General features: G+C 39.3%; 1 protein-coding gene across 1 annotated transcript in view; it reads left to right on the forward strand.

Annotated features, from left to right (window-relative positions):
* The first annotated feature begins 2034 nt into the window (after positions 1-2034).
* Positions 2035-26188, forward strand: part of CLCA1 (chloride channel accessory 1) — a 29719-nt gene continuing 5565 nt past the window's right edge. Inside the window, exons 1-10 of the mRNA XM_021690154.1 lie at positions 2035-2256; positions 7215-7355; positions 8060-8207; positions 10599-10704; positions 14275-14452; positions 17274-17492; positions 18061-18288; positions 21125-21299; positions 23131-23237; positions 25205-25420. Of these exons, the coding sequence (XP_021545829.1) occupies positions 2095-2256; positions 7215-7355; positions 8060-8207; positions 10599-10704; positions 14275-14452; positions 17274-17492; positions 18061-18288; positions 21125-21299; positions 23131-23237; positions 25205-25420 (1680 nt within the window). The 5' untranslated portion in view covers positions 2035-2094. The remainder of the gene's footprint in view (positions 2257-7214; positions 7356-8059; positions 8208-10598; positions 10705-14274; positions 14453-17273; positions 17493-18060; positions 18289-21124; positions 21300-23130; positions 23238-25204; positions 25421-26188) is intronic.

Below are 26188 nucleotides of genomic sequence, written 5' to 3' on the forward strand. Positions count from 1 at the left end.
TTGCATGCCCCAAATTATAATTCTCTGTTACTCCTGAATAAACCCATTTTTGTTGGCAAAAGAACTGACTTTTATTTTAGGATTAACATGGTCTTGAGACCAGCTCTAGCAGCAGACTTGAATGTATTTCAGTGAGTCTCTGGCTTTAGGTATTTTGAGATTGCAATTGGCCACCACTTTGAAGGAGATTCTATGAATGACTGAACTTGCACCTTCTTTGAAAGAAAAAGCAAAATAGCTTGTGCTCACACACAAAAAATGTAAACTTTATAATATTGGAGCTAAATATTATGGAAGGACAAGAGTGGATCTGAGCAGTTGAAGGGGTAAATTGTGTTGGATTAATCTTACAGAACCCCCTTAGATTTTCTCAGCCCCATCTATGCACTGGACCCTCAGTTACTCACTCCCCCTCAGTCCCTACCTCCTCCTTGAGGGCCCAAGTGGCTCCACTGCCAGAGGCCAACCATTCACCACTTGAAATGCATCTCCTTCAACACAACACGGCATGGGATCTCTCTTCCCAAGCCGCTGCTAAAGGGGCTGGACAACACAGCCAGGAAGTTCAGGGGAGCTGATCACCTATAGGAGATGAGAAGCCAAACACTTCCCCTTCCTCCCTCCCACAGACTGTTCTAAGGCATGGTTTCTTTCCATAGCCCATTAGTAGACATCCCAAATGTCAGGGCAAATACAGTGGTCAACTTTAATAACATTTCACCTTTCATTGCTTCCCAGCCATCCCTATTTTCCCCTTTCCCTCACTCTCACTGCTCTGGGATTAAATTCTCCAATTATTTGCACATAAGCTTGCCTTAGGCTCTGTTTTTTAGGGAGGCCAGGAAAGACATATATAGTTGGGGGTGTGAGATGTTTTAGACATAAATTTTTATGTATAATAAATGCATACGTTTATTCAATAAACATTGAGTAAGTCATTTTTGTATAAAAGCGTATTTAGATCATCTGAACAACCACTTTATAATTATTTCCACTCTGCTTCAATGCTTCACTTTGGATTAAAGATTATGTACTTAAGCAGTAAGTTCTATTTATTAGCTATAAATACTAATCTAATTTTTATAAGCCAATGTCAAAGAAAGGAGGTGATCAAGGTGAATTGATTACTACAATGTGAAGGCCAAATGAAGTCACAGGATGAAGGGATATTTCAAGTAATCTGAATACAGTAAAATGGTGGGCCGATTTGAGTTTCCATCTGAGGTTCAGCAAACTTAAAAGTGTCTATGCAGTAGCTGGCAATCCATAATTCATGTTCTGAGAGATATGTAGTTTCAATAAAATAATTCAATGTTGTTAATGTTATGTATTGACCAATGGGAGCTATGGAATAGAGAAATAGAAGTCTGATGAGGAAACTGGAGGGAGTTTGCTTTGCATGGTGATATGTAAATTTTATCTTTTCTCTCCATTATAAAATATTCAATAATATTCTATGTTGCTTTCTAACGTTTTTTGGTGCAAGTGGATTCTGTAAGGGAGTACCAAGAGGTGATGAGGCTATGTCAAGATCAACGAGGGTTACAAAAAAAAAAAAAAAGTGGCCACCATGGAAGGATAACTGGATATATGGTTTATACTTAACAAATGCTGACTGAATATGCAGAACAGTCAGGCCTCCATGGGCAGGTGAGGGTTGGAGGGTGGTGTTGGGTGGGTCAGTGTCCCTGGTTGGCAAACATTTGTACTAAGTAAACATCTTTCAATGACCAAGCTGCTTGTCACCTGTGAGTCCCTCCAGGGAACCGGATGTGGGCTCCCCACCCTCATTCCCAGCATCTGGCACAGGTGAAGGCAAGGGTAATAATCCTTTCAAAATGAAATATTTGAAAGTACACAGAATTGGAGACTAAGCCATAGTTCCTTATAAAGGAGACAAATGCAATAGTGAAAGAATTTTGGGTCAAAGGGTTAAATACTTTGATAAACCATCTCTGATAGCTTGGGAAAAATGTGTGTCTATATATTCATGTGTATAAATATATATATATAGAGAGAGAGAGAGAGAGAGGTAAAGAAGACCTCTAAAAGCATCATTCTCCAAAGAGAGAAATCAAAGTGTGATGTACAACAATGGGGTCATTTAAGAGTTCTGTTTTCTTCTTGGTCCTTTATCTCCTGGAAGGGGCCCTGAGCAATTCACTCATTCAGCTGAATAATAATGGCTATGAAGGCATTGTCATTGCAATTGACCCTAATGTGCCAGAAGATGAAACACTCATTCAACATATAAAGGTAAGTTCAAAATGGTAATTATCCATGCTTTAAAAAAAAAAAAATTAAGTGTAATGTTGTGATAGAGCAAACGCGAGTTCTCTAACTCCAGCTGTGTGATACAGGCAAATTATTTTCATATCTGAGCCTGTTTCTTCAGCTGTAAAATGGCAATAATACTACTAAACTACTAGGATTCTTGTGATAATAAATGCAGTGCACATAACTCAGAGTTTGATACATTGTTGATGCTTAATAAATGACTGGTTACAGACGATTTCATTGAAAACTATTTAGTTTCACACTAAGGAAGGACCAGCATCATTTGACAGAGATTGTGAGATACGGGGAGGATAATTCCTTTGCTTCATTTTACCATTGGCTTATATCAGATTCTCCTTTTATGGTCCTAATTGTAACCCCCTTGTCTGTTATCCTAATACAGGAGCCCAGGAGGCAAATCTCTGATTTTAGAACAATCCCGACCCTTCCAATGAGAGGAAACTGCATTTTACCAGCCCCGATGCCAGGAACCCTCTCAGGGCTGCTGGGCAGTCTCACCTCACTCGTTATTTCTCCTATGGGGGAAGGAAAAACTAGGGAAAAAGACTCTTTCTGTTCTGGCAGAGGCATCTAACTGCTGTAAGGTGGAGGGATTAGAGAGGTCGTGTGCAACAGAAAACAGCTAAGAATCAGAAGGAAATGCCTTATAAAAAGGCTGTAGCACATCCAGAGGCACTATTGTATAATGAGCAGAAGTATTAGTCTGTCAAATGGGAATAATAATGAGTACCTTCCTCAAAGGACTTTGTGAGGATTCAATGTAACAATGCGTGAATACAAGGGGAGCGGGGTGAAAAGTATATGGGAACTCTGTACAATTTTTGCATGTCTTCTATAAGCCTAAAATTATCTCAAAAATTAGGGAAAAAAACTTCAAAAACGTATGCATAGTGCCTGGTACATAGTAAGAGCTCAATAAATGGTAGGCACAGTCATCAATCACCAGTCCCACTTTTAATCGATCTAGATCGAGAAAGAGTTCCTCCCTCTTAACCAAGCCAAAGGGACTGAAGCTTTTTTCTAGGCAAAGTTCCTGAATGTGAGCTCAGAAGTTAGTAGTGCAAGGGCTCCAAAGTTCGCCCCCAAACGTTCTTTGCTGTCAGCAGAAGCAAGGCTAGAAAGATGGAGTTTGGAGAGAGAACCATCTCTATCACCAATAGCAGTTTAGGGTTGGAGAAGTGGAGCAGTTGATGGGGTTGCTGGGAGCTTACCTGTTGAACTGGAAGACTATCAGGTTTACCACCAATTGGTGAAAGAGAAATTCACACCCTTTGAAATCTCTCAATATCAGAAACCTTGGGTAAGTTTTTGATTACCTCTAAATTTAAAAATAGCATGAGCAAAAATGAAGTAGCCACTTGGAGCAACAAAGTGTGGAAGAAAAATGGGGCCAGCGATGTTTCTGTCTGTGGCTGGACAGTCACTAGGGCTCAGGAATTGCCAGAAGGAGGACACAGATGCCTTATTTTGAATGACAAAGGTCATTTGTATTTATATGGTGCTTTAGAGCTTTCAAAGTGCTTTCACCTAATATCTTTGGGGGGTTTTCCTCCTGAAAAAAATGTACTTCTCACTACAATTATTAAATCAACTTTCTGGTAGGAGTCCTAAATGTGTTCGCTATAAGATAAGTTGGTTTCCACATCTTCTCTACAAAAGGAACACTTGTAAGGGCAGTAAGTGTGCTCAGTGTCCCTGAGTAGTTAATAAAAGTGGTTTCCTCCCTATTTGATGTTCCAGATCTACAAAGTTGAGGGAGGTCACTGTGGGCTTTGCTGCCGTTCCTGGCCATCCCTCGCTCTGCTTTCTGAGGGGATTTTCTCCCTCCTGCCCTTGTGGGGACAGAAGCCTCTAAGTCAGCTCTTAAATACCAGCTTCAGCTAGCCTTCCCCAACATTTTTCCACCTACAAGACCGGCAGATGGAGCTGCAGCAGTTCTATCCACTGCACCTACACTCTACCCAGTATCAGGGAAGCAATAGGAGCACATTCACAAGATGAGGGAATGAGAGTCAGGGAGAAACTCACTCTCTGTGTGTCTTCTCTCTCTCTCTGTCACACACACACACACACACACACACACAATACACAGTTGTAGTAGTTTGGGGTCTCCTCAATGCATGGGAGCCCAGGTACCTCCTGACTTGGCACTCCTGCACAATTTACAGCTCATCATAACCACTTCATTCATTCATTCATTTGTTCATTCATCCAACAAATATTTACAGAGCATTTACATTATGTTGGCACCAGGAATCCAGTGATGAACAATATGCTATCCTTGTCCTTAAGGAATAACCAGCCCATCCTATAAACTGTTATCCTCAACTTTCTCCAAACCTCAATACTTTAAATGTGTATTTGGATATGAGGTCATCTTCTCAAAACCTAGAACAGATGCTGAAGCGAAGCTCCCTAATTAATGGTTCTATTAAAACATGGAAGGGGTGCCTGGGTGGCTCAGTTGGTTAAGCGACTGCCTTCGGCTCAGGTCATGATCCTGGAGTCCCGGGATCGAGTCCCACGACGGGCTCCCTGCTCAGCAGGGAGTCTGCCTCTCTCTCTGACCCTCCCCCCTCTCATGCTCTCTATCTCATTCTCTCTCTCAAATAAATAAATAAAATCTTTAAAAAAAAAAAAAACATGGAAGACAAGAGCATTTCATGCTGCTTATTCTTCCGGGGGAGACTGAAAATTCACATTTCACAAGTCAAATTGTGATACAATACTTTAATGTCGGAAGGTTTATACCGACTTTTCAACTTTTTTGTGATCTTGACTCAGTGTTTTATTGTAATGGTTATGCAAACCATTACAAGAACTTCTTTAAAAATATCCAGGCAGCCATTATTATTATCTCTATCTGAAAGGAGGGGAAACCGAGGCTCTTAGAGATAAAATAAATTCCCCAAGTTTATCCAGTTAGGAAGTGGCAGAGCAGGAGTCACTCCTGCATCGATGCACGACTACTGCTTCCCCATGTAATGATGAACTGTTTTTGCCCCTCAGGCCAGCCCCATCAGGCACTGGAGTCTATCTAGTCACTCTGGTCCACTCCAGCAAGAACTCTGCTCCAGCAAGAACTTTGCTCCTGCAACAATCCCTTTTTCTCTTACATTATCTGTTTTTTTTCCATTAGCGTATACATATGTTATAATAGTTTCCATTTTTAAAAAACAAATAAACAAAACAAAACCCCCTTGCCCTGGGGGCGCCTGGGTGGCTCAGTTGTTAAGTGTCTGCCTTCGGCTCAGGTCATGATCCCAGGGTCCTAGAATCGAGCCCCACATGGGGTTCCCGGCTCCACAGGAAGCCTGCTTCTCCCTCTCCCACTCCCCCTGCTTGTGTTCCTGCTCTCGCTATCGCTCTCTTTGTCAAATGAATAAGTAAAATCTCTAAAAAAAAACAAAAACCCAAAAAAACAAAAAAACAAAGAAAAACAAAAACCCTTGCCCTGAAGTCCTTCTTCAGCTACTTCTTCATTTCTCCATTCCTCTTTAATTTATAGAAAAACTTCTTGACCTGTTGTCTGTATTCATCACCTCTGCTTCCTCATCTATTCTTTTGGACTCACTCATTTGGAGCTATCATCTCTATTCCACTAAAATGGATCATTCAGGTTGCTAAATCCATTGCTTAGTTCTTAGTCCTCACCATACTTGATTGCTCAGTAGTATTAGACACCGACAAGCACTCTCTCCTTCCCGAAACATTCTCACCCCAGTGCCTTCTGATTTCCTCCCCGTGCACCTGCCGCTCCCTGAGTCTCGTTTGCTGGCTCCTCCTCACCACACCTCTAAATGCTGGGGGCCTCAGGGTTCAGTCTTCAGCCCTCTTTTCTCTTTTATCTATACTTGCTTTGGTGCTTTTCAGTGGTTTTGGTCCTAGTAGACCCAATGCCCCTTTGTATAATAAATCTCTTATAATACCCTCTGTACTGTCTTGTCAGGAAGCAGCTCAGGGAATCTGCAGAGGCATTTACAATTTAACACCAAGGCTCTTTCATTTTAGAGAAATAAAGTTAGGTGTAACTTGAAGATAAATTAATTATGCCACTTCCTTATATTGAACACTTGGTACTATACTAATAATAAATGCTCTCATAACATTTAGTTAACCCCAAAATTATTATAGTGATGTCAGCAGGGCTGAAGTCATACTCATTTTGAGTTTCTCTCCCAGTACTACTTAGTGCGTGACTTTGAGACCTATACTCTCTAATTGTCAGTTTCCCCCTTAAAGGTTTATTGATCCTCAAAAGAGCAAATGAAATGAAACCAATAGCTAACATTTTTTTTTAAGATTTTATTTATTTATTTGACAGAGAGAGAGCCCAAGCAGGGGGGAGCGGCAGGCAGAGGGAGAGGGAGAAGCAAACTCCCTGCCGAGCAGGAAGCCCAATGCAGGGCTTGATTCCAGGACCCTGGGATCATGACCTGAGCCGAAGGCAGCTGCTTAACCAACTGAGCACCCAGACACCCCAATAGCTAACATTTCATAAGCACTTGTGCTAAGTAAACATGGTCCGAAGTGCTTTCTTGACTTCCCTTAATCCTCACAACAACTTTATGAGCTAGTCACTAGAATATTTTCCACTCTATACATGGAAAAACTGAGGTTCAGGAGAGCTTGAGGAAATTGCCTGATGTCCTAATGTAAGTGGTGGATCCAGAATTAGTGTCTGCCTTTGGGGTCTGCATTGTCAACCATTACTCTGTGACACACAGCATGTGGTAAGTGCTCAGAAAAAGTTAACTATTATTATTAATAAAAGGTAATTCAACATTTCCCCTTCCCATCTTAATAAATAACTAGTCTTTGGAAATGTGAAATACAGGTGTAAATTTGAATGATTGGCAACTTTGCCTATTTTCTGTCATAATTGTGCTGGTTATATATGTTTTCTTTTTTCCCAGGACATGGTGACCCAGGCATCTCCATATCTGTTTGAAGCTACAGAAAAAAGATTCTACTTCAAGAATGTTGCCATTTTGATTCCTGAAAAATGGAAGACAAAACCTGAGTATGTGAGACCAAAACTCGAGACCTACAAAAATGTGAGAATATCAAGTTCTTTTTTTCAAATTCAATCTCCTTCTCTGACTCAGATTTTTTTCATCAAAATATTCTAGAATCAAATGAAGTTGTTTCAAAATCCTCCTATGTGAATAAGGTCAATTTATTTGCTGATGTTGATGTGGGAAACAAAGGCAGACGAAAAATTACAATTACTAAATTTCCTTTCTACCTACAGCCCATTGACAAGTCCTTAAAGCAGGCAGAATGACATTCCTCTAGGGATCAACTGCCTCCATGTTGATACTTTGCTAAAGGCAAAAGGCAACCTTAGCCCAACTTCCAGGACCCCCTAAGTCTACTTTAACATATAAAAATTCCTTTGGAAACTTCCTTTATCTCTACCCCCCAAGATACATGTAGGCAATCATCCCCCAAGCATATGACCTACCAATATACATCTGAAGGGTCTCATGATTGAGTTTTTACTAAACAGTAATAAATGACCTTTCCTAACAATAGCTAGCCCCCTCAGGATCCTGGAAACCTTGTTTCCAAAATACTGGGGAGGCTTATACTACCCCTAACCCCCTCCTTCTGCCCATGGGTCCTGTCCCGGTGCTTTAATTAAACTGCCTTTTTGAACCAAAGATGTCTCAACAATTCTTTCTTGACCATTGGCTTCGAAACCTAATGTCTTTCCTACACCAATATTTTGTAATAATGACTTTTTATTAAATTTAAGGCTGATGTTCTAGTTGCTGAACCAAATCCTGCAGGTAATGATGAACCATACACGGAGCAGATGGGAAACTGTGGAGAAAAAGGCGAAAGGATTCATTTCACTCCTGACTTCCTAGCAGGAAAAAAGTCAAATATATACGGATCACAAGGTAGGGGTAGAGATAAAATATTCTGCTATATTTCTCAGAATTTAATAATTTTATGTTCAAAGTAGATCAGCAATCAACATGATCTGAGTAAGCACATATAAGCAAAATAAACTATTGTAACTTTCACTTAAAATAGGGAATCAGAATAGTGCATTTTTCAGTTAAAATTTAATTTCTTCATATTTAGGATACATGTGTAAATGCAGTATTTTTAATTTTTAGAGATTGTTATCGGGTAATATTAGTATGATATAATAACTGTAAGATAGTTTAATATGTATTATTAGGTTTCTATGGATCTGTGGTGGGGGTGGGAAACATCCAAACAAATTAAACCTCCTGCCTGCAATTCAGGTAGTAGCCACCAGATGGCAGAGATGCACAGTGCTAAATGGATTGTTAAACTGCAGATGCTGTTGAGTAGGTGTGGGATGGGACTCAAGAACATGCATTTTTAATAAGCTCCCAGATGATGCTGATACTGTGAGGCCATGCACCCCACTTTGAGTACCAGACAGAATATCTTGGATTTCAGCTCTCAAAAACCCGTGACTAAAGAAAAAGTCCAATTTTCCTTCACAAAATAAACTATCATTCCCATATGAGCTATTTAGAGCAAATTTTGAAGAAAATATTAAAAGAAACAAGCAATGGAGTACACATAATATGTGCTTTCCAAGTATAATCAAATATGATTAGCTTTAGATAATTAACTAATTATCTAATTAACTAATTAACTAATAACTAGCACTAGGTTTCTTCACTATCTTGAAAAGATTAGAACCAGTTTGATTTTCTTCATTTAAATGGGCAAGGCAGAGAAAACAAACAAAAGAGTGCTAGCACCTCCATACCCCACCCCCAAATACACTAGAACACTGACAGACCTTATCAGAAAGAGGTGTCAAACAAATGTACCTCTTTGTTGTTCTTTTACAACACTCCATCTCAACTCCATAACAAATAGAAAATTTCCAACATATGGCTCAATATGTATTGAACTGATTTACCTAACTGCCCCCTCCTACTCCTGAGCCCACCTTAGCCATCATGGTCACCACATAAAATGTCATTCCTTTATAATCTTTCCTTTCTGTATTGTGACTCCATGCCTGCTCCCCAACAACCTACTCTTCCCTTTAAGAGGGCATCAGCTATTCCCCAGCACTGATAGAACAGTCTAAATCTTCAATGTGATATACTAGGTCTTTCTGAGCATGTACCCTCTCATTTAACCTTCCAAATTCAGCCTACCTAGGAATTTACATTCCAGAAAAACTGAGCTGAATATAAGTCACTGAGGTTCATGCAAATTTAACAAATACTCACTGAGTAACTATTAAGTTCTAGGAACTGTTGCCAAGGCAAGACAATGAAGAAGTCATGGTGTCTGTTCTTATGGAGACAAGTGTCTAGTGCAAGAGACTAGCATGTAAGCAGCAATGAAAATATAACATGATAAGTTCAATAATGGAATATAATGAAAGTGCACAGGAGGGGTATTTGGACTAGTTTGAGGATGTCAGAGGCTTCTAGGTGTCTATAAGCCTGATTTTGAAAGAAAAGTAGGACTTATCCAGACAGAGAGAGGGAGAGAGTATTCTGAGCCAGAGGAAAAATACGTGAAAAGAACCAGAGATGAGCAAGAGCATGGTGTGACTCTAGAAAGTAAAAGGAGTTTAGGGATTCACTGTGATTTGGAGTTTTGGAAGTGGCTTAAGAACAGCAAGAAATATGGCTACAGAGAGGAGCAGGGTCTGGATCATCAGGAACCTTGTATGCCACGTTGAGAAATTGGATTTAACCTGAGCACCATAGTGGTGCCACTGAAGACTAGCAATATGGAGGCCAGGGAGTGGCTATTGCAGTGATTCAGGATTAGGAGCAGTAAGACTGGAAAGATGAGACTAGGTCAAAGCAAAAAGGCTGTGGTGTAGTAGGCAGGCCTTGAGAGTTAACCAGATACGAGCCATGAGGGAGAAGGACGTTTTGGGGATGCTGCCCAGGTTGTGAATGCCTCTGGCTCCCACAGCAGCCTGCACTGACTTCCATCATGACACTTACACCACTTGGGATTTAGTTATCTGGTCATCTGTGTCATCTGCTAGACCATGAGCTGTGTAAGGACAAGCCAGTTGTTTCATCTTTGTATGAGTAACTGCCTGGCATTTACTAGCATCTAATTAACATCTGATGAGCCAAAATAAGTAGTTACATTTTAAAGAAATGTGCAGTCGTTATTTAATTTTTTCTAAGGAAATCAAACCTTTAGTTGAAAAAAAATTAACACAGCAAAGCATAATGATGTTCGGAAAAATTACTTTCTCCCAGTGTGAGAAAATAATTTTGCCATTCTTACTGTAATTGGGTGTTTAAAATATTTTCTTACAGAAAGGGTCTTTGTCCATGAATGGGCTCATCTACGATGGGGGGTATATGATGAGTACAGTAATAATGAGAAATTCTATTTATTCAATGGAAGAAGAGAAGCAGTAAGGTATGTATACTTTGATTTAACTTTTCCCAAACTATTTTAAATTGCAACAAATTTTTTCAGGAATTGATGATTTTAAAAATATCAGTTATTTCATCTTATTTTTGATCTCTCATTCTTAGTGCCTTCTTTTTCAGCTTCCCAAAAAACTACTTTTGTTCACTTTATAAGTGCTTCAATTAGTTGAATTCTCTACTCTGCAGCTACAAATCATTTGCCTCTTCGTGTGTTTGTGTGTGTACGTGTGCAACTATAAGAAATCTGCAGGTGCTACGTTGAGTGTCTCCATCTTCCTGCATCAGAATCAGGGACATAAACAAATCTAATGTGATTCTTCAGTGACTTCAGGGCAGAATGATATCTATGTGGATTTCATCAGTATGAATGGGCCTGGGAGGGACTGTAGAACTTAAAAGAATGACAATCCAAATATTAAAACAAAACAGAATTTATCCCAGTTAAAAAAAATTTTTTTTTAATTCAAGAGAGAGAGAGAGTGAGAGCATGAGCAGGGGGGAGGGGCAGAGGCAGAGGGAGAAGCAGACTCTCCACTGAGCAGGGAGCCCGATGCAGGACTCAATCCCAGGACTCCAGGGTCATGACCTGAGCGGAAGGCAGACGCTTAACTGACTGAGTCACCTGGATGTCTCCATCCCAATTTAAATTAAACTTTCTGTGGTGTCAATAGAAAGCAAACTGAATACTTGTAAAGTACTCTTGGCTGCCATCATTTTATGAGTGAGCTCAATTTCAGTGAATATAAACTTCTTTAGCACAAACAGGAAAGACAGGGAACTTCCTAATTTACTTTAAAGAGCTAGCATAACTCAGATACTAAAACCTGACGGGGGGGGCACCTGGTTGACTTTTTAGATGAATGGTAAAGAAAATGTGGTATATATATTATATATTCCATTATACATATAATATATTCATATTCCATTCAAACTTTGTTATATGGAATGGAATCATATATTCCATCATATATAATATAATGTTAATATAATATATATAAAATGGAATATATATATACACACACACACATATACATATAATGGAATACTACTATTCAGCCATAAAAAAGGAAATCTTGTCATTTGCAACCACATGAATGGAGTATAATGCTAAGTGAAATAAGACAGAGAAAGACAAATGCTATATGATTTCATTCATATGTAGAATTTAAAAAACAAAACAAATGAGCAAAGGAGAAAAAAAGAGTGATAGAGAGACAAACCAAGAAAGAGACTCTTAACTAACTAACTAAATTCATGGTTACCAGAGGAGGTGTGGGTGGGGGAATGGGTGAAATAGGTGATGGGGATTAAGAAGTGCATTTGTCATGATAAGCACCAGGTAATTAAAATAAATAAATAAAATTAAATTTAAAAAATTTTAAAGTAGGGGAAACTCTAAGCAATGTGAAAATCAACATGAAGAAAACAATAGAATCCTTCTAAAAGGGTTTAAAGGAATATCAAGATAAATTGGGAGACCTTCAATTCATGGAAGATGTAAATTCAACCCACATTAATATACAGGTTTTATGAAACTATTTAAAATGCTAACAAGATTTTTAAAAAGAATAATAGTAATAATAAAGGGAAATTCTACTTATTGAATTTTAAATATACACTAACACTACATTAATTAAAACAATGCGGACTGACAGACACATATATAATAATTTATTATTTAATACAGCTAGAATTACAAAGCTATGAGGAAAGGCAGAATTTCTTAAGATATCAGGACAATTTTTAAATGTGTGGGGAAAAAATTAATAGACTCTCCTTCAATTGGATAGACTCATTATATATATAGAATAGGAAAAACTAGAAGAATATTAACTCTTTTGTGGTGAAGGTCTTTGTATGCATTCAAGAGTTGGAAAAAGACATAACTAAAAGAATAACAAATTTGGCAACCTAAGAATTAAAATTGTTGTTGTAAACAAATCAAACAAACTAAATAAAAAGGTAAAAACAGAACAAAGTATTAGAAAAATTAAGAAACCAGGCTTTTAAGAGCTGAGTATTGTAACTCGTAATGAACTTTCAAAAACCATAAGGAAAACAGGAACACTCTAACAGAAAAATGGACGCTGGAGAAGAATAAATAATTCACCAAAGAAATAAAAATGGCTGATAAACATATAATAAATGTTCAGACTTACTAGTAATCAAAGAGGCACAAATTTGACAAAGAGGAAAATCTCAGTGGGATGAGCACTCCCACAGATGGCTGTTAGAGGCATGAATTGGCTGTTAGAGGCATGAATTGGCTGTTAGAGGCATGAATTTCCTGGAAAGCAATTTGATGACACATATCAAATCTGTGAAATTTTTCTTATTCTTTGATCCAGTAATTTCATGTTTAAAAATCCATTTTAAGGGGTGCCTGGATGGCTCAGTTGATTAAGCATCTGCCTTCAGGTCAGGTCATGACCCCAGGGTCCCGAGATCAAGTCCGGAGTCAGGCTCTCTGCTCAGCGGGGAGCCTGCTTCTCCCTCTCCCTCTACCTTCTGCTCCCCCTGCTTGTGCTCTCCCTCTCTCTTTCTGTCAAATAAATACATACATACAGACATAATAAAATCTTTTTAAAAATCCATTTTTTTAGTGTATCAACAGACTTTAAAATGTTCAAACTTTTACTCTGGGAATCAATTCTGCAGCAAACTTGGAAACTGTCAAAACTTCATGTGAATTTTTATTTATTCATTGAAGTTTTACTTTTAGTACTGACAAATTGGGGAGAAAGCAAATAAATAAGTTAGACTAGATTTATATTATAGTATCAAAACACACAGCTATTAAAATCACATTTAAAAAAAATATTATGAATTATAATAATATATTAAAATCTTAAATATGCTAATACACCAAGTTTTTTAAAGCAGGAAGCAAAGTTATATGTGCAATGTTATGCTGATACATAGAGAAGAAAATACTTCAACATGTTAACAGTAGCTTATTTCTGATGGTGGGACATGATTTTTTCCTTTTCTTCTTTATACTCTTGCTATTTTACAAATTTCCTATAGTGTTCATATATTGTTTATATACTCAAAAAATAAAATGTTGGGTAAAAGCAGTCCATTTATAATAGACACAAACTCATAAGCATATAAGGAAAAATCTAAAATACCTATGAACATATAAGAACTATGTAAAAATTGTACGATATAAACTAACTGGAAAAGAAAACCAGGGAATGTCTGCAAGCCTTTTAAGGGAAACAAAAGAGAGCTCCTGATTTTCTAGGAATGAGGGTCCTAGATGAGGAGGTGGCTAAGGTCTTGGATCCTTATTAATTCTGATGACAGTCATAAGCCAGACTTAGCTTTTCTGCTGCATAGAAACAAATTTGGATACCGTTTCAGGAACCCTTCAAATACTTTCGGGCAAACAAAAATGACACTGATGTGGATTTAATAATTTTGTCATTTAAGGTGATATATTTGTTCATTGAAATACAAGAGGAAGTTGCAGACATCAGAACAACCTGACCACAGAGTCTAACCCTCTGAAATGATTACAGCACCTAAACATCTAATCTTAATATATTCTCAGATGTTCAACAGGTATTACTGGTAAATATGGAGTACAACACTGTCAGGGAGGCAGCTGTACCACCAGACCATGCAGAATCGACACAGCAACAGGGCTGTACAAAGAAGGGTGTGAGTTCCTACCTTCTAGATACCAGACTGAGAAGGCTTCCATAATGTTTTCGCCAAGTATTGGTTCTGTAAGTACCCTGTTCTTCTTTTTCTTTCTTGGCACTTATGAATTTAGTGAGGTTCTTATCCCTGATTGCTGCAAGAAAGGATCAAATTTTAGGAAATCACCAGTGAGCAGCTGATTCTCTGTGGGACAAGCTGGGAGTACAAAATCAGGGATAAATTCATATCTTCCCCCTCTGCCTTCCTTAGGTCCATTCTTGCAGCTCCATTATCTCCCTCCCACAAGCTTGGAGTTTCAGTGCTTAGAATTACTTCAAATATCCTTAAAGGCAGACAAGCACAAAAATTTTTAGTTAAATAAGAAATATACCCAAGAGGATCAGACACTTCTTTTTATTTCTTAACAAGAACATGATCAGTAGCCTTAAATTTAACTTACAGAGATCTTTTCAGCCTGCATATTTGCTTTTGGTTGGTTAACTGAAATTTTCTATATTTTTAAGAGCATTGGTGAAGGAGCTTGTAAGGAGTCTGTACGTAATTTTAATAGGTTTAAGTAGTTTTAAAATACTTTCTAATGTTTTGGGTTTTTTTTAATGACCAACGGGTCATAAAATAAACTTGACAAATTATCCTTATTAGTGCTAAATATACATTTTGGCAAATCTGCACAAACTAAACCTAAATGCATCAGTTAATCACTGACTAAAGTCAGTGGAGAGACTTTGTGGGGAGTCTCTCATCTTTCAACCTCTTCTATAAAATTATGTTTTCCTTTTGGAATAGAGGGTGAAGTAACTTGTAAGAGTTACTGGTGGCATAAGTTTTTAAAATGTGATGTGCCATGGTTCAAAAGGCCCATCCTTCAGTCTGGCTTTGCAGTCCATTTCTAGACTTAATCAGAAATTATCAAGAGGGGGATGCCTGGGTGGCCCAGTTGATTAAGTGTCTGCATTCTGCTCAGGTCATGATCCCAGCGTCCTGGGATTGAGTCCCGCATCAGACTCCTTGTTCAGTGGGGAGTCTGCTTCTCCCTCTGCCTGCCACTCCCCCTGCTTGTGCTCTCTCTGACAAATAAATAAATAATCTTTTAAAAAATTTTAAAAATAAATGTATTTGTTAAAAAAATAAAAAGAAAGACACTTTCAAGAGGGGGCCCAGATTTTGTGTTTTAAATTAACCACAAAATTAAATTTGATGTACAGTCAGGTTTGGGAACCTCTGCAAGTTTTTCAGATCCCCTGCTAAAATAGAGCCTTATGATATCATGGAAACACAACCAAAATGACCTGGGACATGCAAATAAAGAGGAAAATAAGTGTTTTACAGCTAATGATTACTTTCTAAATTACTAGAATCTTGGATATTTAGTCTTTTTAATTGAATGATAATACTGTGAATAGTAATCTGAGAGGAGGAATGAGGTTATATATTCTTTGCATACTGTGGCTCTTTTTTTAATCCCCCAAATGCTAAGATATAAATGCTTAATGAAAGGGGAGGAAACTATCATTTATCGGCTGTGTTCGTATGGACCCTATTCCATATGTTCTCATGTAATTCTTGCATAATAACTATTGTCCTTCTGTAGATTAAAAAAAAAAAAACCTGACATGCAGATTTTAGGGTTACTTAAAAAACAACAAACTTATATTAATGAGCTTTTATTATGTGTCAGACACTAAACCAAGTTTTGAGGAAGCAAAATTTAATGAGACAATTTTCTGCCATAGATGGGTTTATAGCCCAATAAGTGTACTAACAATGTTAAAGGGGTCTTACTGAAGTATCTCTAGGGTACTGTGAAGCCACAGGGCTGAGTGAAAATTCTTTGGAGGGGTAGGAAATGAGAAAACATTTTGAAAATGACCTTTTGGCTGGAACATGAGGGTAAAGTTCACAATGCAGAAGACAGAGGAAGAGGAATTCCTTGACAAAGTGGGAAACCATGAGCAAAGGCAAGTTTGAGAATTTACGGATTACAGTAGGGGGAAATTAGAGACTTGGAATGTACAGCCAGAGTGAGGCTGGAGAGTGAAGCAAAATCTAAACCATGGAGATTGCTACTTGCTATGTGAAAAAGTCCAGAAATAGTGTGTGAGCAATGAGGAGCCACCAAAGGGTCTTGAGCAAGGGGTAAGAAAGAAGCTGTTCTTGGAAACTATGGAGTGGACCAATTGGAGGGCAAACAAGATGGAAAAGTCAGATAGGAGACCAAAATAGTCTGATACAGGGACCATGAGGATTTGAATGACAGAGATTCCAACGGAGAAGGAGAAAGATGATGAACTGGAGAGATAGTGAAATAGATGGCTCTTGGTTATTTTGTAGAGGGAAGAAGATAGGATTTCCTGATGTAGGTGCCTGGGTGGATAGTGGTGACATCAAGTTAGAAAATACATGAGGAGGAGGAGCAGAGTTAAAGGAAAGGTGGTAAGTTCAATTATGAACACATGAAGGTTGAGGAGCCGGTGGGACATCTTAGTGGAAAGAGCTGGAATGCAGGGTGTTGGTAAGTGAGTGGGAAGTAAGGAAGTGAGTGGGACGTAAAAGGATAGAGAAATAAGATGGTACTAGCAGAGAAATGTTAAGAAGTGGGTGGTTTGAAGACAGTGGCAACAGCTTGAAATGACAAATTTGAGAAGTAGGAAGGAAGCCAGGAGCAGATAAATAGATTGCTGAGTAGTACTAAGGGTCCAATGAGGTTGAAGATGTGGTATGAGATAGGAAGTCTGAATTATGACTGTGAATTTCCCCAGCAGTGCCCTGCAGCGATTGTGGGATTAAGCCAAATTTACAGGTTAGCAGGGCAGACTAGGAAGGAGGACAAGGGATTTAAATATCCTTCTCTACTGTTTATCTCTATAATTTTATTGACAATTTCAGGTGGTTGAATTCTGTACAGAAAAAAACCACAATAAAGATGCCCCAAACCCGCAAAACCAAAAATGCAATCTCCGAAGCACCTGGGAAGTGATTAAGGATTCTGAGGACTTTAAGAAAACCACTCCTATGACAACACAGCCACCTGCACCCACATTCTCATTGCTGCAGATTGGACAAAGAATTGTGTGTTTAGTCCTTGATAAGTCTGGAAGCATGTCGGTACGCTCACTGGGTCTTGGTCGTCAGGATGCTGCTCTCACATTTGTGTATGATAGGATCTGGACCACAATTTGTAACAGGCTGGGAATAAACGCAACCCTGAGTCAGAACAGTCACCACAATGACATTACCACCAGAAACACCCACTTCAACTCTATTCAACAGAAATTCAGCAGCAAGTGTCTCATTTGCCAAATTAAATTAGCTTTCAATTTATGAGCAAGATCTGCTGAAGTACATAGCCTTGACATTTTTTAATGTTTCACTGACAATATGTATGTTTATAGAACTATTATCAAAGCAGTAATAATCTAACTAAAGCCTAATCTGGCTTGATCTTTTAGGGCTATTCAAACAAAGGCCCTAAAATTCTACCCAAAGATGCTACTAATCATAAAGGACAAATTTAATATGGAAATTTAATTTAATATAAAGGCCCTTGAATAAGCTTCTAGTCATTTACTCGAAGTTAAGGCAGCCACTTCCAAATTTCCTCTCTACCCTGTTTTGTTATTAGTCTGCTCATCTAAACTCAACCTGACTGCTTTTCTTCTACTTCTCCATTCAGAATGGTGACCGCCTTAAACGACTGAATCAAGCTGGCAAACTTTTCCTTCTGCAGATAGTTGAGCAAGGGTCCTGGGTTGGGATGGTGACATTTGACAGTGCTGCCTATGTACAAAGTGAACTCGTACAGATAAACAGTGCCGCAGAAAGGGATGCGCTCACCAAAAGCTTACCGACAGTGGCCACAGGAGGAACGTCCATCTGCACCGGGCTTCGATCAGCATTTGCTGTAAGACAAGTTCCCCCGTCATTTGTCAATGTTTACAATTTCTGTTTCCCTAAACTTATCTCCGTTTTCAACAAAATTAAGTCAAGTTTTCTCTAATATTTAAGTTCTTTCATAATAGAGCGCCTACCTACCTTTCTAGGTTCCCGTACCAGGGACTCTCTTCCAGGTGTCCTATGTCTCAGCAACTTGGATCGCTTGTCCTTCGGCGCTTCCACACCTTTGCCAGGCTCCCCACTTAGAATACTTTCTCCTGCCTCTTCTGTCCTTCAAATCACATTGATTCTTCAAAGATTCATCTCAGACATCACCTACTTCTGGACATCTTTCCTGATTCTTTCAACTGTACAGAATCACTCTTTCTACATCCTGTGAACTTTAACAAAAAATTTCTTATGACTTCTAGGCTCTTATGTATGATTTTCTAATCACACGCTTCACTCAAGCAAAATTTCATTAGGGATAGGATTTATCTCTTTACCTCCCAGGCTGCTGCACAGTATCTTTTATACGGAAGGTTCTCAATAAAATTGAATTATTTGAAAGCACCTGATGCTTATTTGCTCCAAATACATAATCCAATATTCCATAGTTATTTAGAAGATATTTACCCCATGAAAAAAGAATAAGAGACTGAAAAAAACTGGCTGATTAAGGTCTCAGAATCTCTGTGGCATCTTGGGCAGGTCAGCCTTCTGCCTGATAGGGGGCACAACACGTCCATGCGGCTGTTCCAGATTCCCAAGCAGCAGCAGGAACATTTAGTTTCCAGCTCACACTATTGCATGTGGACAACAGACAACCATTTCCTCAAATTCAGTTTGTCCCCTGAGACCTTTTATTCCACCTTGAAATTCAGTTCCCTAAAATTGATTTCCACTGTATGCACAGTCGGCTGCAGAACCCTTGTCCAGATGCCTGTGTGCATCTGGATTCTCTTGCCTCTGCCACTTGCCCAAGCTTTGATTAAAGAAGCAAATGAGGGAGGGAAACGGACAGTGAAATCGCTGACATGTTATACTAAATTCCTGCTAAGCAAAACCTTAGGGGAGATGAGTAATGCCAGATGGCCTGGTGGTGAAGAGAGAACTTCTGGTTCTGCATTTTCCACTTAGATGGGTGAGAGACAGTGTGAGAGATACAACTGGAATTTAGATGCTCCTCCTGCCCAACGGAGTCCAGATGTGGGATGGGAGGAGCTTGTGTGTGATGAGGGAAAAGAGCCTTGAGTACTAAACTGTCTCAAGTTCTCCGCTGGTTCCTGCTGCAGAGCCCCTGTCAGGTCTGTTCTGGGCTCCTGTGTCTGCTGAGGGGCCCACTGGACTTTGTTCTCTGGGCTTGATCAGGGCCCAGTCCTCTTTCCTGGCTGACTCAGCCCCACCCTGGCTCTCACTATTGGAGCAGAGCCCAAACACTCCCTTGTCCTCCATCCAGCCCCTGAGCAGACTGAACACCCCTTAGCCTGTATAGTGAGATGACCTGTTCTCTTGTCTGCGGACTTCTGTCTTTCCTGTGGGATATGTGGGAATTTCTACACATTTTCTACAACACATAGCAGTGATCGGGAGTAGGACAACGGAATCCAAATTAAGCCCTTTCCCTGGCCTCTCAGCTTGGTCAGATCAAGGCCATGGCCATGGTTGAGAGGATCCTGGGCTCTGGGCTCTTCAGTCTCTTCCCTTATGTGGCAGCCCCTCTCAGAGTTCAAATAGAGTGCAGCACAAGTCCCCTATGCTCTTAGCTTTCCTTTCAACCTACTTAAGATGCTTTCCTTTTCTGACAGTCTGGTCCAGAGAAGAGAGGTTACTTAGGCTTGATTGCTAGTTTTCCCTTCTTCTGGGTCTCTCTTTCTACTCTTTTTAGGGGAAGAGTGGACTCTTGCCTTCCACTTCTGAAACGAGTAACACTATTTTTTGAATCTAATTTTCCTTCTATCATAATCTTATCCAACATTGGTAAAAGGTGTGTGCTTTCTACACAATGTAAAAAACTATAATCTGTGTTAATCAGGAATAGTTGAAACATAGATGTCATAGGACAATAGGGGCTGGGGTTAATAGGAACAAAATTATTTGTTAATCAGAGGGAATATTAAAAATTTTAATATCTCATGTGACCTAGGTACTTACCGGTCAGAACCAATGCCAACCATAAACAACTGGTATGGTCAGATGGTGAATATCAAATGGTGAATATCATATAAGCTAAATCTACCCTGCGTCTAATATCTCCCAAATATTATACCTATTCAATGAGGGTGGTTTCTGAAGGCATCTGGGAACCTCCAAAATCCTGTCAAGGAGAGAACATATGAAGAAAACTAGAAAAACCTCCTTTGCTGCTTCCCCAGTGCTGTCTATCCCTGGAACTACCCTGTATCCTTCTTTACAGAGCCCGCTCTGCAGTAGGGTAACCAAGAGAAAAGACTACTGTCAAGTTCCATGAATGTTGCTGATTTAAAATTTTATCATTTCGGGCGCCTGGGTGGCTCAGTTGGTTAAGCGACTGCCTTCGGCTCAGATCATGATCCTGGAGTCCCAGGATCGAGTCCCGCATCGGGCTCCCTGCTTGGCGGGGAGTCTGCTTCTCCCTCTGAGCCTCCTCCCTCTCATGCTCTCTGTCTCTCATTCTCTCTCTCTCTCAAATAAATAAGTAAAATCTTTTAAAAAAATAAAAATAAATAAATAAAATTTTATCATTTCAAGACAGAGAGATATTTGACCATTCTCAGGCACTTTTGTTCATTCCCTCTGGGATTTCTCTTCTCATTCCCTTTAAATGCAGTTCTCCCAAACCCCTTGGCCACCCTGATAACTCATGCCCTGCATTATGTTCTTAGGTTATTAGGAAGAAATTCTCAACAGATGGATCTGAAATCGTGCTGCTGACCGATGGGGAGGACAACACTATAAGCTCGTGCTTCAACGAGGTGAAACAAAGTGGAGCTGTCATCCACACGGTTGCCCTGGGACCCTCTGCAGCAAAAGAACTAGAGGAGCTGTCTAAAATGACAGGTGAAAGGTGGTCTGCTGCTGTTGTGTCCCACTGAATTATCTCTTCCACTGGACTGTGAGCTCCAGTGAACTGGGGAGAAGGGGAAGGGTGGGACATATAGAGAGAGGGGTAATCTTATTAACCAACTACCTGCCTTTATCTCTAAATGACCATTAGAATTGACTCTACCCATTTCTTTTAAGGCCTCCATTCTAAGATTATGGCAGTCTGAAGGAAGATGGGATCAGCACAGCACTCTAGTTAGGACTCAGGTCTCTCTTCCCAGACACTTTGTAAGGACTGCAAAGAATCTAACAGGTTAGCCAGGAACCGCTCTCTTGCAGTTGGCAGCTGGCTTAGAGACCCAGGGAGACAGGTGACAAGCCACTAACTATATAACACCACGATACAAGTGCTCTATTAACAGTAGAAAGCACAGCAGAATAGAAAGTCTTTGACTTTATTAAGGGGAGGAGAAGGTCCAGAAAGGTGACATCTAAGTCGACACTTTAATAAGGAGTAGCAGGGGAAGAGCAAAGGGCCTGCTGAACCACACACAAGGTCACTCTGAAAATGTAGAAAACAATGCAGTTTCTCCATAAAACATTAATATATTAAGCTTCTAACTATCATACACAAATGGTTAAAATAGATTCCATATGTGCCTGGCTTCTTTAGCAGAGTAGGTGGGCACAATTTTTTTTAACTTAGGGCCAGTATTATGGATATAAATTATTATGCTGAGTTGCCTCCTGAGGCAGCTAAAATGACAGGACTGCTTGTTTCTAATACTACCTGCTTTAGGCTGGGTTTCCTAGAAGTAGAGCCTGAGACAGGGATTTGGGCGCATGTGATTTATAGAGGGAGAGCTCTCAGGAGAACAGGAGAAAGGGAAGTAGGACAAGACAGGGGAAGGACCCAAGCACAGAAGTGGACTTAGAGTCTAGCTGAAGCCTACCCCTACAGGGGGCTCTCAATCTGGAACTGCATCACACACCTGGTACAATCTTGAGGCAAAAGGGCTGACCTTTTGTACCACTGTGTCTTTCAGTCAGTGGCTGTGGACAGTCAAGGCAAGGTGGAGGTGAGGGAGCATGTTATTTCTCCAGCAAGCATAGCCTCTTTTGGTAAGGCAATTCTCCGGGAAAAGGGGCAGTTATACGCCATTAGCAGCTAACACTTAGAGCAGCTGGGGAGAGATTCTCTTGCTTAGGTAAGGGTAGCTGGGTGGGGCCCCAAGAGAATTACCAAAGTACTTACCTTAAACTTTGGATGGCATTAATAGTTTAAAAGTGCTTTCACATCAACTATCTTAGTTACACATGTTCTAAATAGCCCGAGACTGAGAGACCTGGTGTATAATCTATTTTTTACTACATATTATACTTTTCTATAACTGTCCCTTGTCAGCTGTTATTTCTTGCTGTTGTTACATACACATGTTTTATGATTTAGGAGAAAACCCAAAAGTCAAGCTTGTTAAGATTATGTCTAAAATAAGAATAAATCAATAGGCTTGGAATAAGGCTTAATGAATTCTCTTTCTGAAGTGTATGACCTTTAAAACATGAAATTTTATGCTATTAGTTTTGACTAATCAGAGATTCATGGCTGCTTTGCAGATAATTGACATAGCTGGGCAACTGAGATGTTGTTGAAGCTATTATTTAGTAGGATTAAAAACTTAGTATCGACTTCTGAATTAATCTGGATGCCTATTTGATGTTGATTGATACTTTTAAAATGCAATAGAATATTTATGTCACATATTCTGCTATCTTAACAATAGCTAAAATGGTGCAAATACTTGATTTCTAGAAAATAACTTCTGATAATATAATTGCATTTCAGGAGGTTTACAGACATATGCTTCAGATCAGGTTCAGAACAATGGCCTCATTGACGCTTTTGGGGCCCTTTCATCTGGGAATGGAGCTGTCTCCCAGCGTGCTATCCAGGTCAGAATTTTTACTCTTTGGTTTTTCATGTTTATAAATAATCATAACCAAGAGGGAGAGTTTAATGGTTAAAATTTTTAAGTACTACATTCTTCCAGTAGTAAGTTAAAACTAAAAATAGAAGTTTCAGTCTGATATTGGACAGTATTCCTAGAATGCAACACTACTGTTTTAAGCAAAGCAATTAGTGTTTACTTGTTTGAAAACAATACTGTCTTCTCCACAGAAACCAGCAATATACAATATTGGGTCCAAAAATTCTTTTTTAACATCTGTTAACAAGCACCCATAGCAATATAATTGGCTCAAAATTTTCTTCACAGTAGATCATCTTAACACAAATTTTCTGGGACAAGTAAGCGTTCAGGGATTACTTGCTCTATTTTTCTATTACCTCAAATGTCTGATATTTGTCAAGATTTCCTTATAATGGATGAAAAGTGTTTTGCTCTGTGAAAAGCCCATGATGTCAGTCAAGACACCTGGGCCTAAAAAAAAAGACACCTGGGCCTGCCATTAACTCTAACTGTGGGTTAAGAACTTCACCTTTCTGGGCCTTGGTTTCTCAGCCAGATATGAACCAGAAAACATCCATGGATTCTTCTGGTTCTAAAATTTCAAGAAAACCAAATTTTCTTTCAAAAATCTTGGGACTATTCATTAAGAAAAGGACAAATGTATTTTAAATGTTCTTCTTGAAGTTTCAAAAGCTACTCATATGAATTTTTAAGCTAGAGAGTAAACAATCAGAACTCACATCTGTGTGAATTATGATTTTTATTGTGATAACTTTATTGTGAAAGTTTGGCTGAAAATAAAAGAACAATGTCATGTCAAAGAAAATAATGACAGATTTGGAAACAATAGTTTTCTGATCTACCTGTTTAGCATTTATTCAATCAAAGAAGACGGCAGTTTTACTCATTTGGGTTACCCTAGCTCAGATTTAGAAAATTAAACTCAAGAGTCCAGTCTGGAAATTGGAGGAATGTGTCTGAAAAAAAGTGATTAAACTGATGAAAGGAAAAGTTCACAGTCAGGCAGTTTCTGCCCATTACTTTTGTATTTAAGAAGCCTAACAGTGAGAGACAGAAATGAGCAGAACTCATTGACCCACCCACCTTAGGAATCAGATATAAGAGCTCTTCACTTGTTCCACATCCAAGATCAAATCTACCTATGAAATTAGAAAATCTGATTCTATGACCCAGCCACCCTATCTTCTCTTAGGTATCAGTTTAAGGACAAGAAATAATTACCTAGTAGACAATCCCCACGGTCACATTCTCTGTAAAATTCCTGTTAACCCTTCCCCACCTCAGTCGCTGCTCTAACCACTCCTTCATTCTGCTCCAAACAACAAATCAGCCTTAGTCCTTGACTTACTTCATTTATTTTCACGGGGACTACAATAACACTTGACCTAGCATTGGTTATTTGCAAAAAGTCCCAGTCAGACCCCTTAAGAGTTTATAGTCTAGTAAACAGGATGAGGTATAAACACTACTAGGTATAAAGCAAAACACACTGTGAGAATATCAAAGGAGTGACAGAATCACGATTCTGTGGGAACTCACAGGAGGGAGAGATTATTCTCAGTCAGTAAGTGAGATGGACATTAGAGCAAGTGCCATTTGAACCGAATATTGAAGGATTGGTAAGGCTTAGACAAATGGAGATGACTGTATAGACTTTCAGGAAAAGCAGAGAGTATGATAGAGCCAGGGATTCATGACTGTCATTTGGGGAAGTGGTCTGGTTTGGGTGTCGGAATAAACATTGTGGAAGCTAAGGCTGGAAGAAAGGTAATTTAGAACTGGATAATGATAAGACCTAAATACCAAACCAAGGACTCAGGCATCACTGAAGGCTTTTAACGGGGCAACTAAGAATTGGAGGCAGAATGGAAGAGACTGTGTGATGGGGGCTGTATTCTCCAGAATGTAAAGAGTTGTTTTTCTTCACAGCTTGAGAGTAGAGGCTTAACCCTCCAGAACAATCAGTGGATGAATGGCACAGTGCTTGTGGACAGCACTGTGGGAAATGACACTTTATTTCTCATCACTTGGACAACACAGCAGCCCCAAATCCTTCTCCACGATCCTAGTGGAAAGAAACAAGATGGCTTTATAGTGGACACAAACACCAAAATGGCCTACCTCCAAATCCCAGGCACTGCAAAGGTATGGGCTCAGATTTTATCTTTCCCACAATTTGACAAGATAAATTAAAGTTTTTACAAAATAATCATAGCTTTTTAAATGTGGGTGGTTGCTAAAAGGAGAGTTAGTATTGAATGAAAGAAAGAACAAGGAAAATTCTCCATCCAATTCTCTATCTCATTAGTATGACAGTAAGTCAAGGGAAAGGAAATTGGTGGTATTTTCTCCAGGTACTAAAGGGAGAACTTTCAAATTACATAGAAGTCAAGATGCAAAATGGTCCTTGAAACTTCGGGATCATGAAAAGTATTTCCTCTACCTCAGGAACCCATTGATTTGATACTGCTTTTTAGAAACCAAGGAAATAATAAGGACACAGCTTCCTGACCTCATTTTCCCCAATTAGGATTTTCTTTTTTTTATTTTTAAAGATTTTATTTATTTGACAGAGAGAGCACAAGCAGAGGGAGAGAGAGGGAGAAGCAGGCTCCCCGCTGAGCAAGGAGCCCGATGTGGGACTTGATCCTAGGACCCTGGGATCATGACCCGGGCCGAAGGCAGCCGCTTAACCGACTGAGCCACCCAGGCGTCCCCCCAATTAGGATTTTCTTGACAGTAAGAACCATGTAGTTAATCCAAATGTACCAAAATTTCCCTTGGCTGACAGAATATAAGAGATCTTCTTAGATATGCTTGTAACATACTTGTATCAGATAAGCCCTTCCTATAGATGGTATTAAAGTCAGGTCTGTCTCACCTCCAGTTATTAATTGGAAATGACTCCATTTG

The sequence above is a fragment of the Neomonachus schauinslandi genome, chromosome 4 (assembly GCF_002201575.2).
Source record: "Neomonachus schauinslandi chromosome 4, ASM220157v2, whole genome shotgun sequence".
Taxonomy (NCBI): Eukaryota; Metazoa; Chordata; class Mammalia; order Carnivora; family Phocidae; genus Neomonachus; species Neomonachus schauinslandi.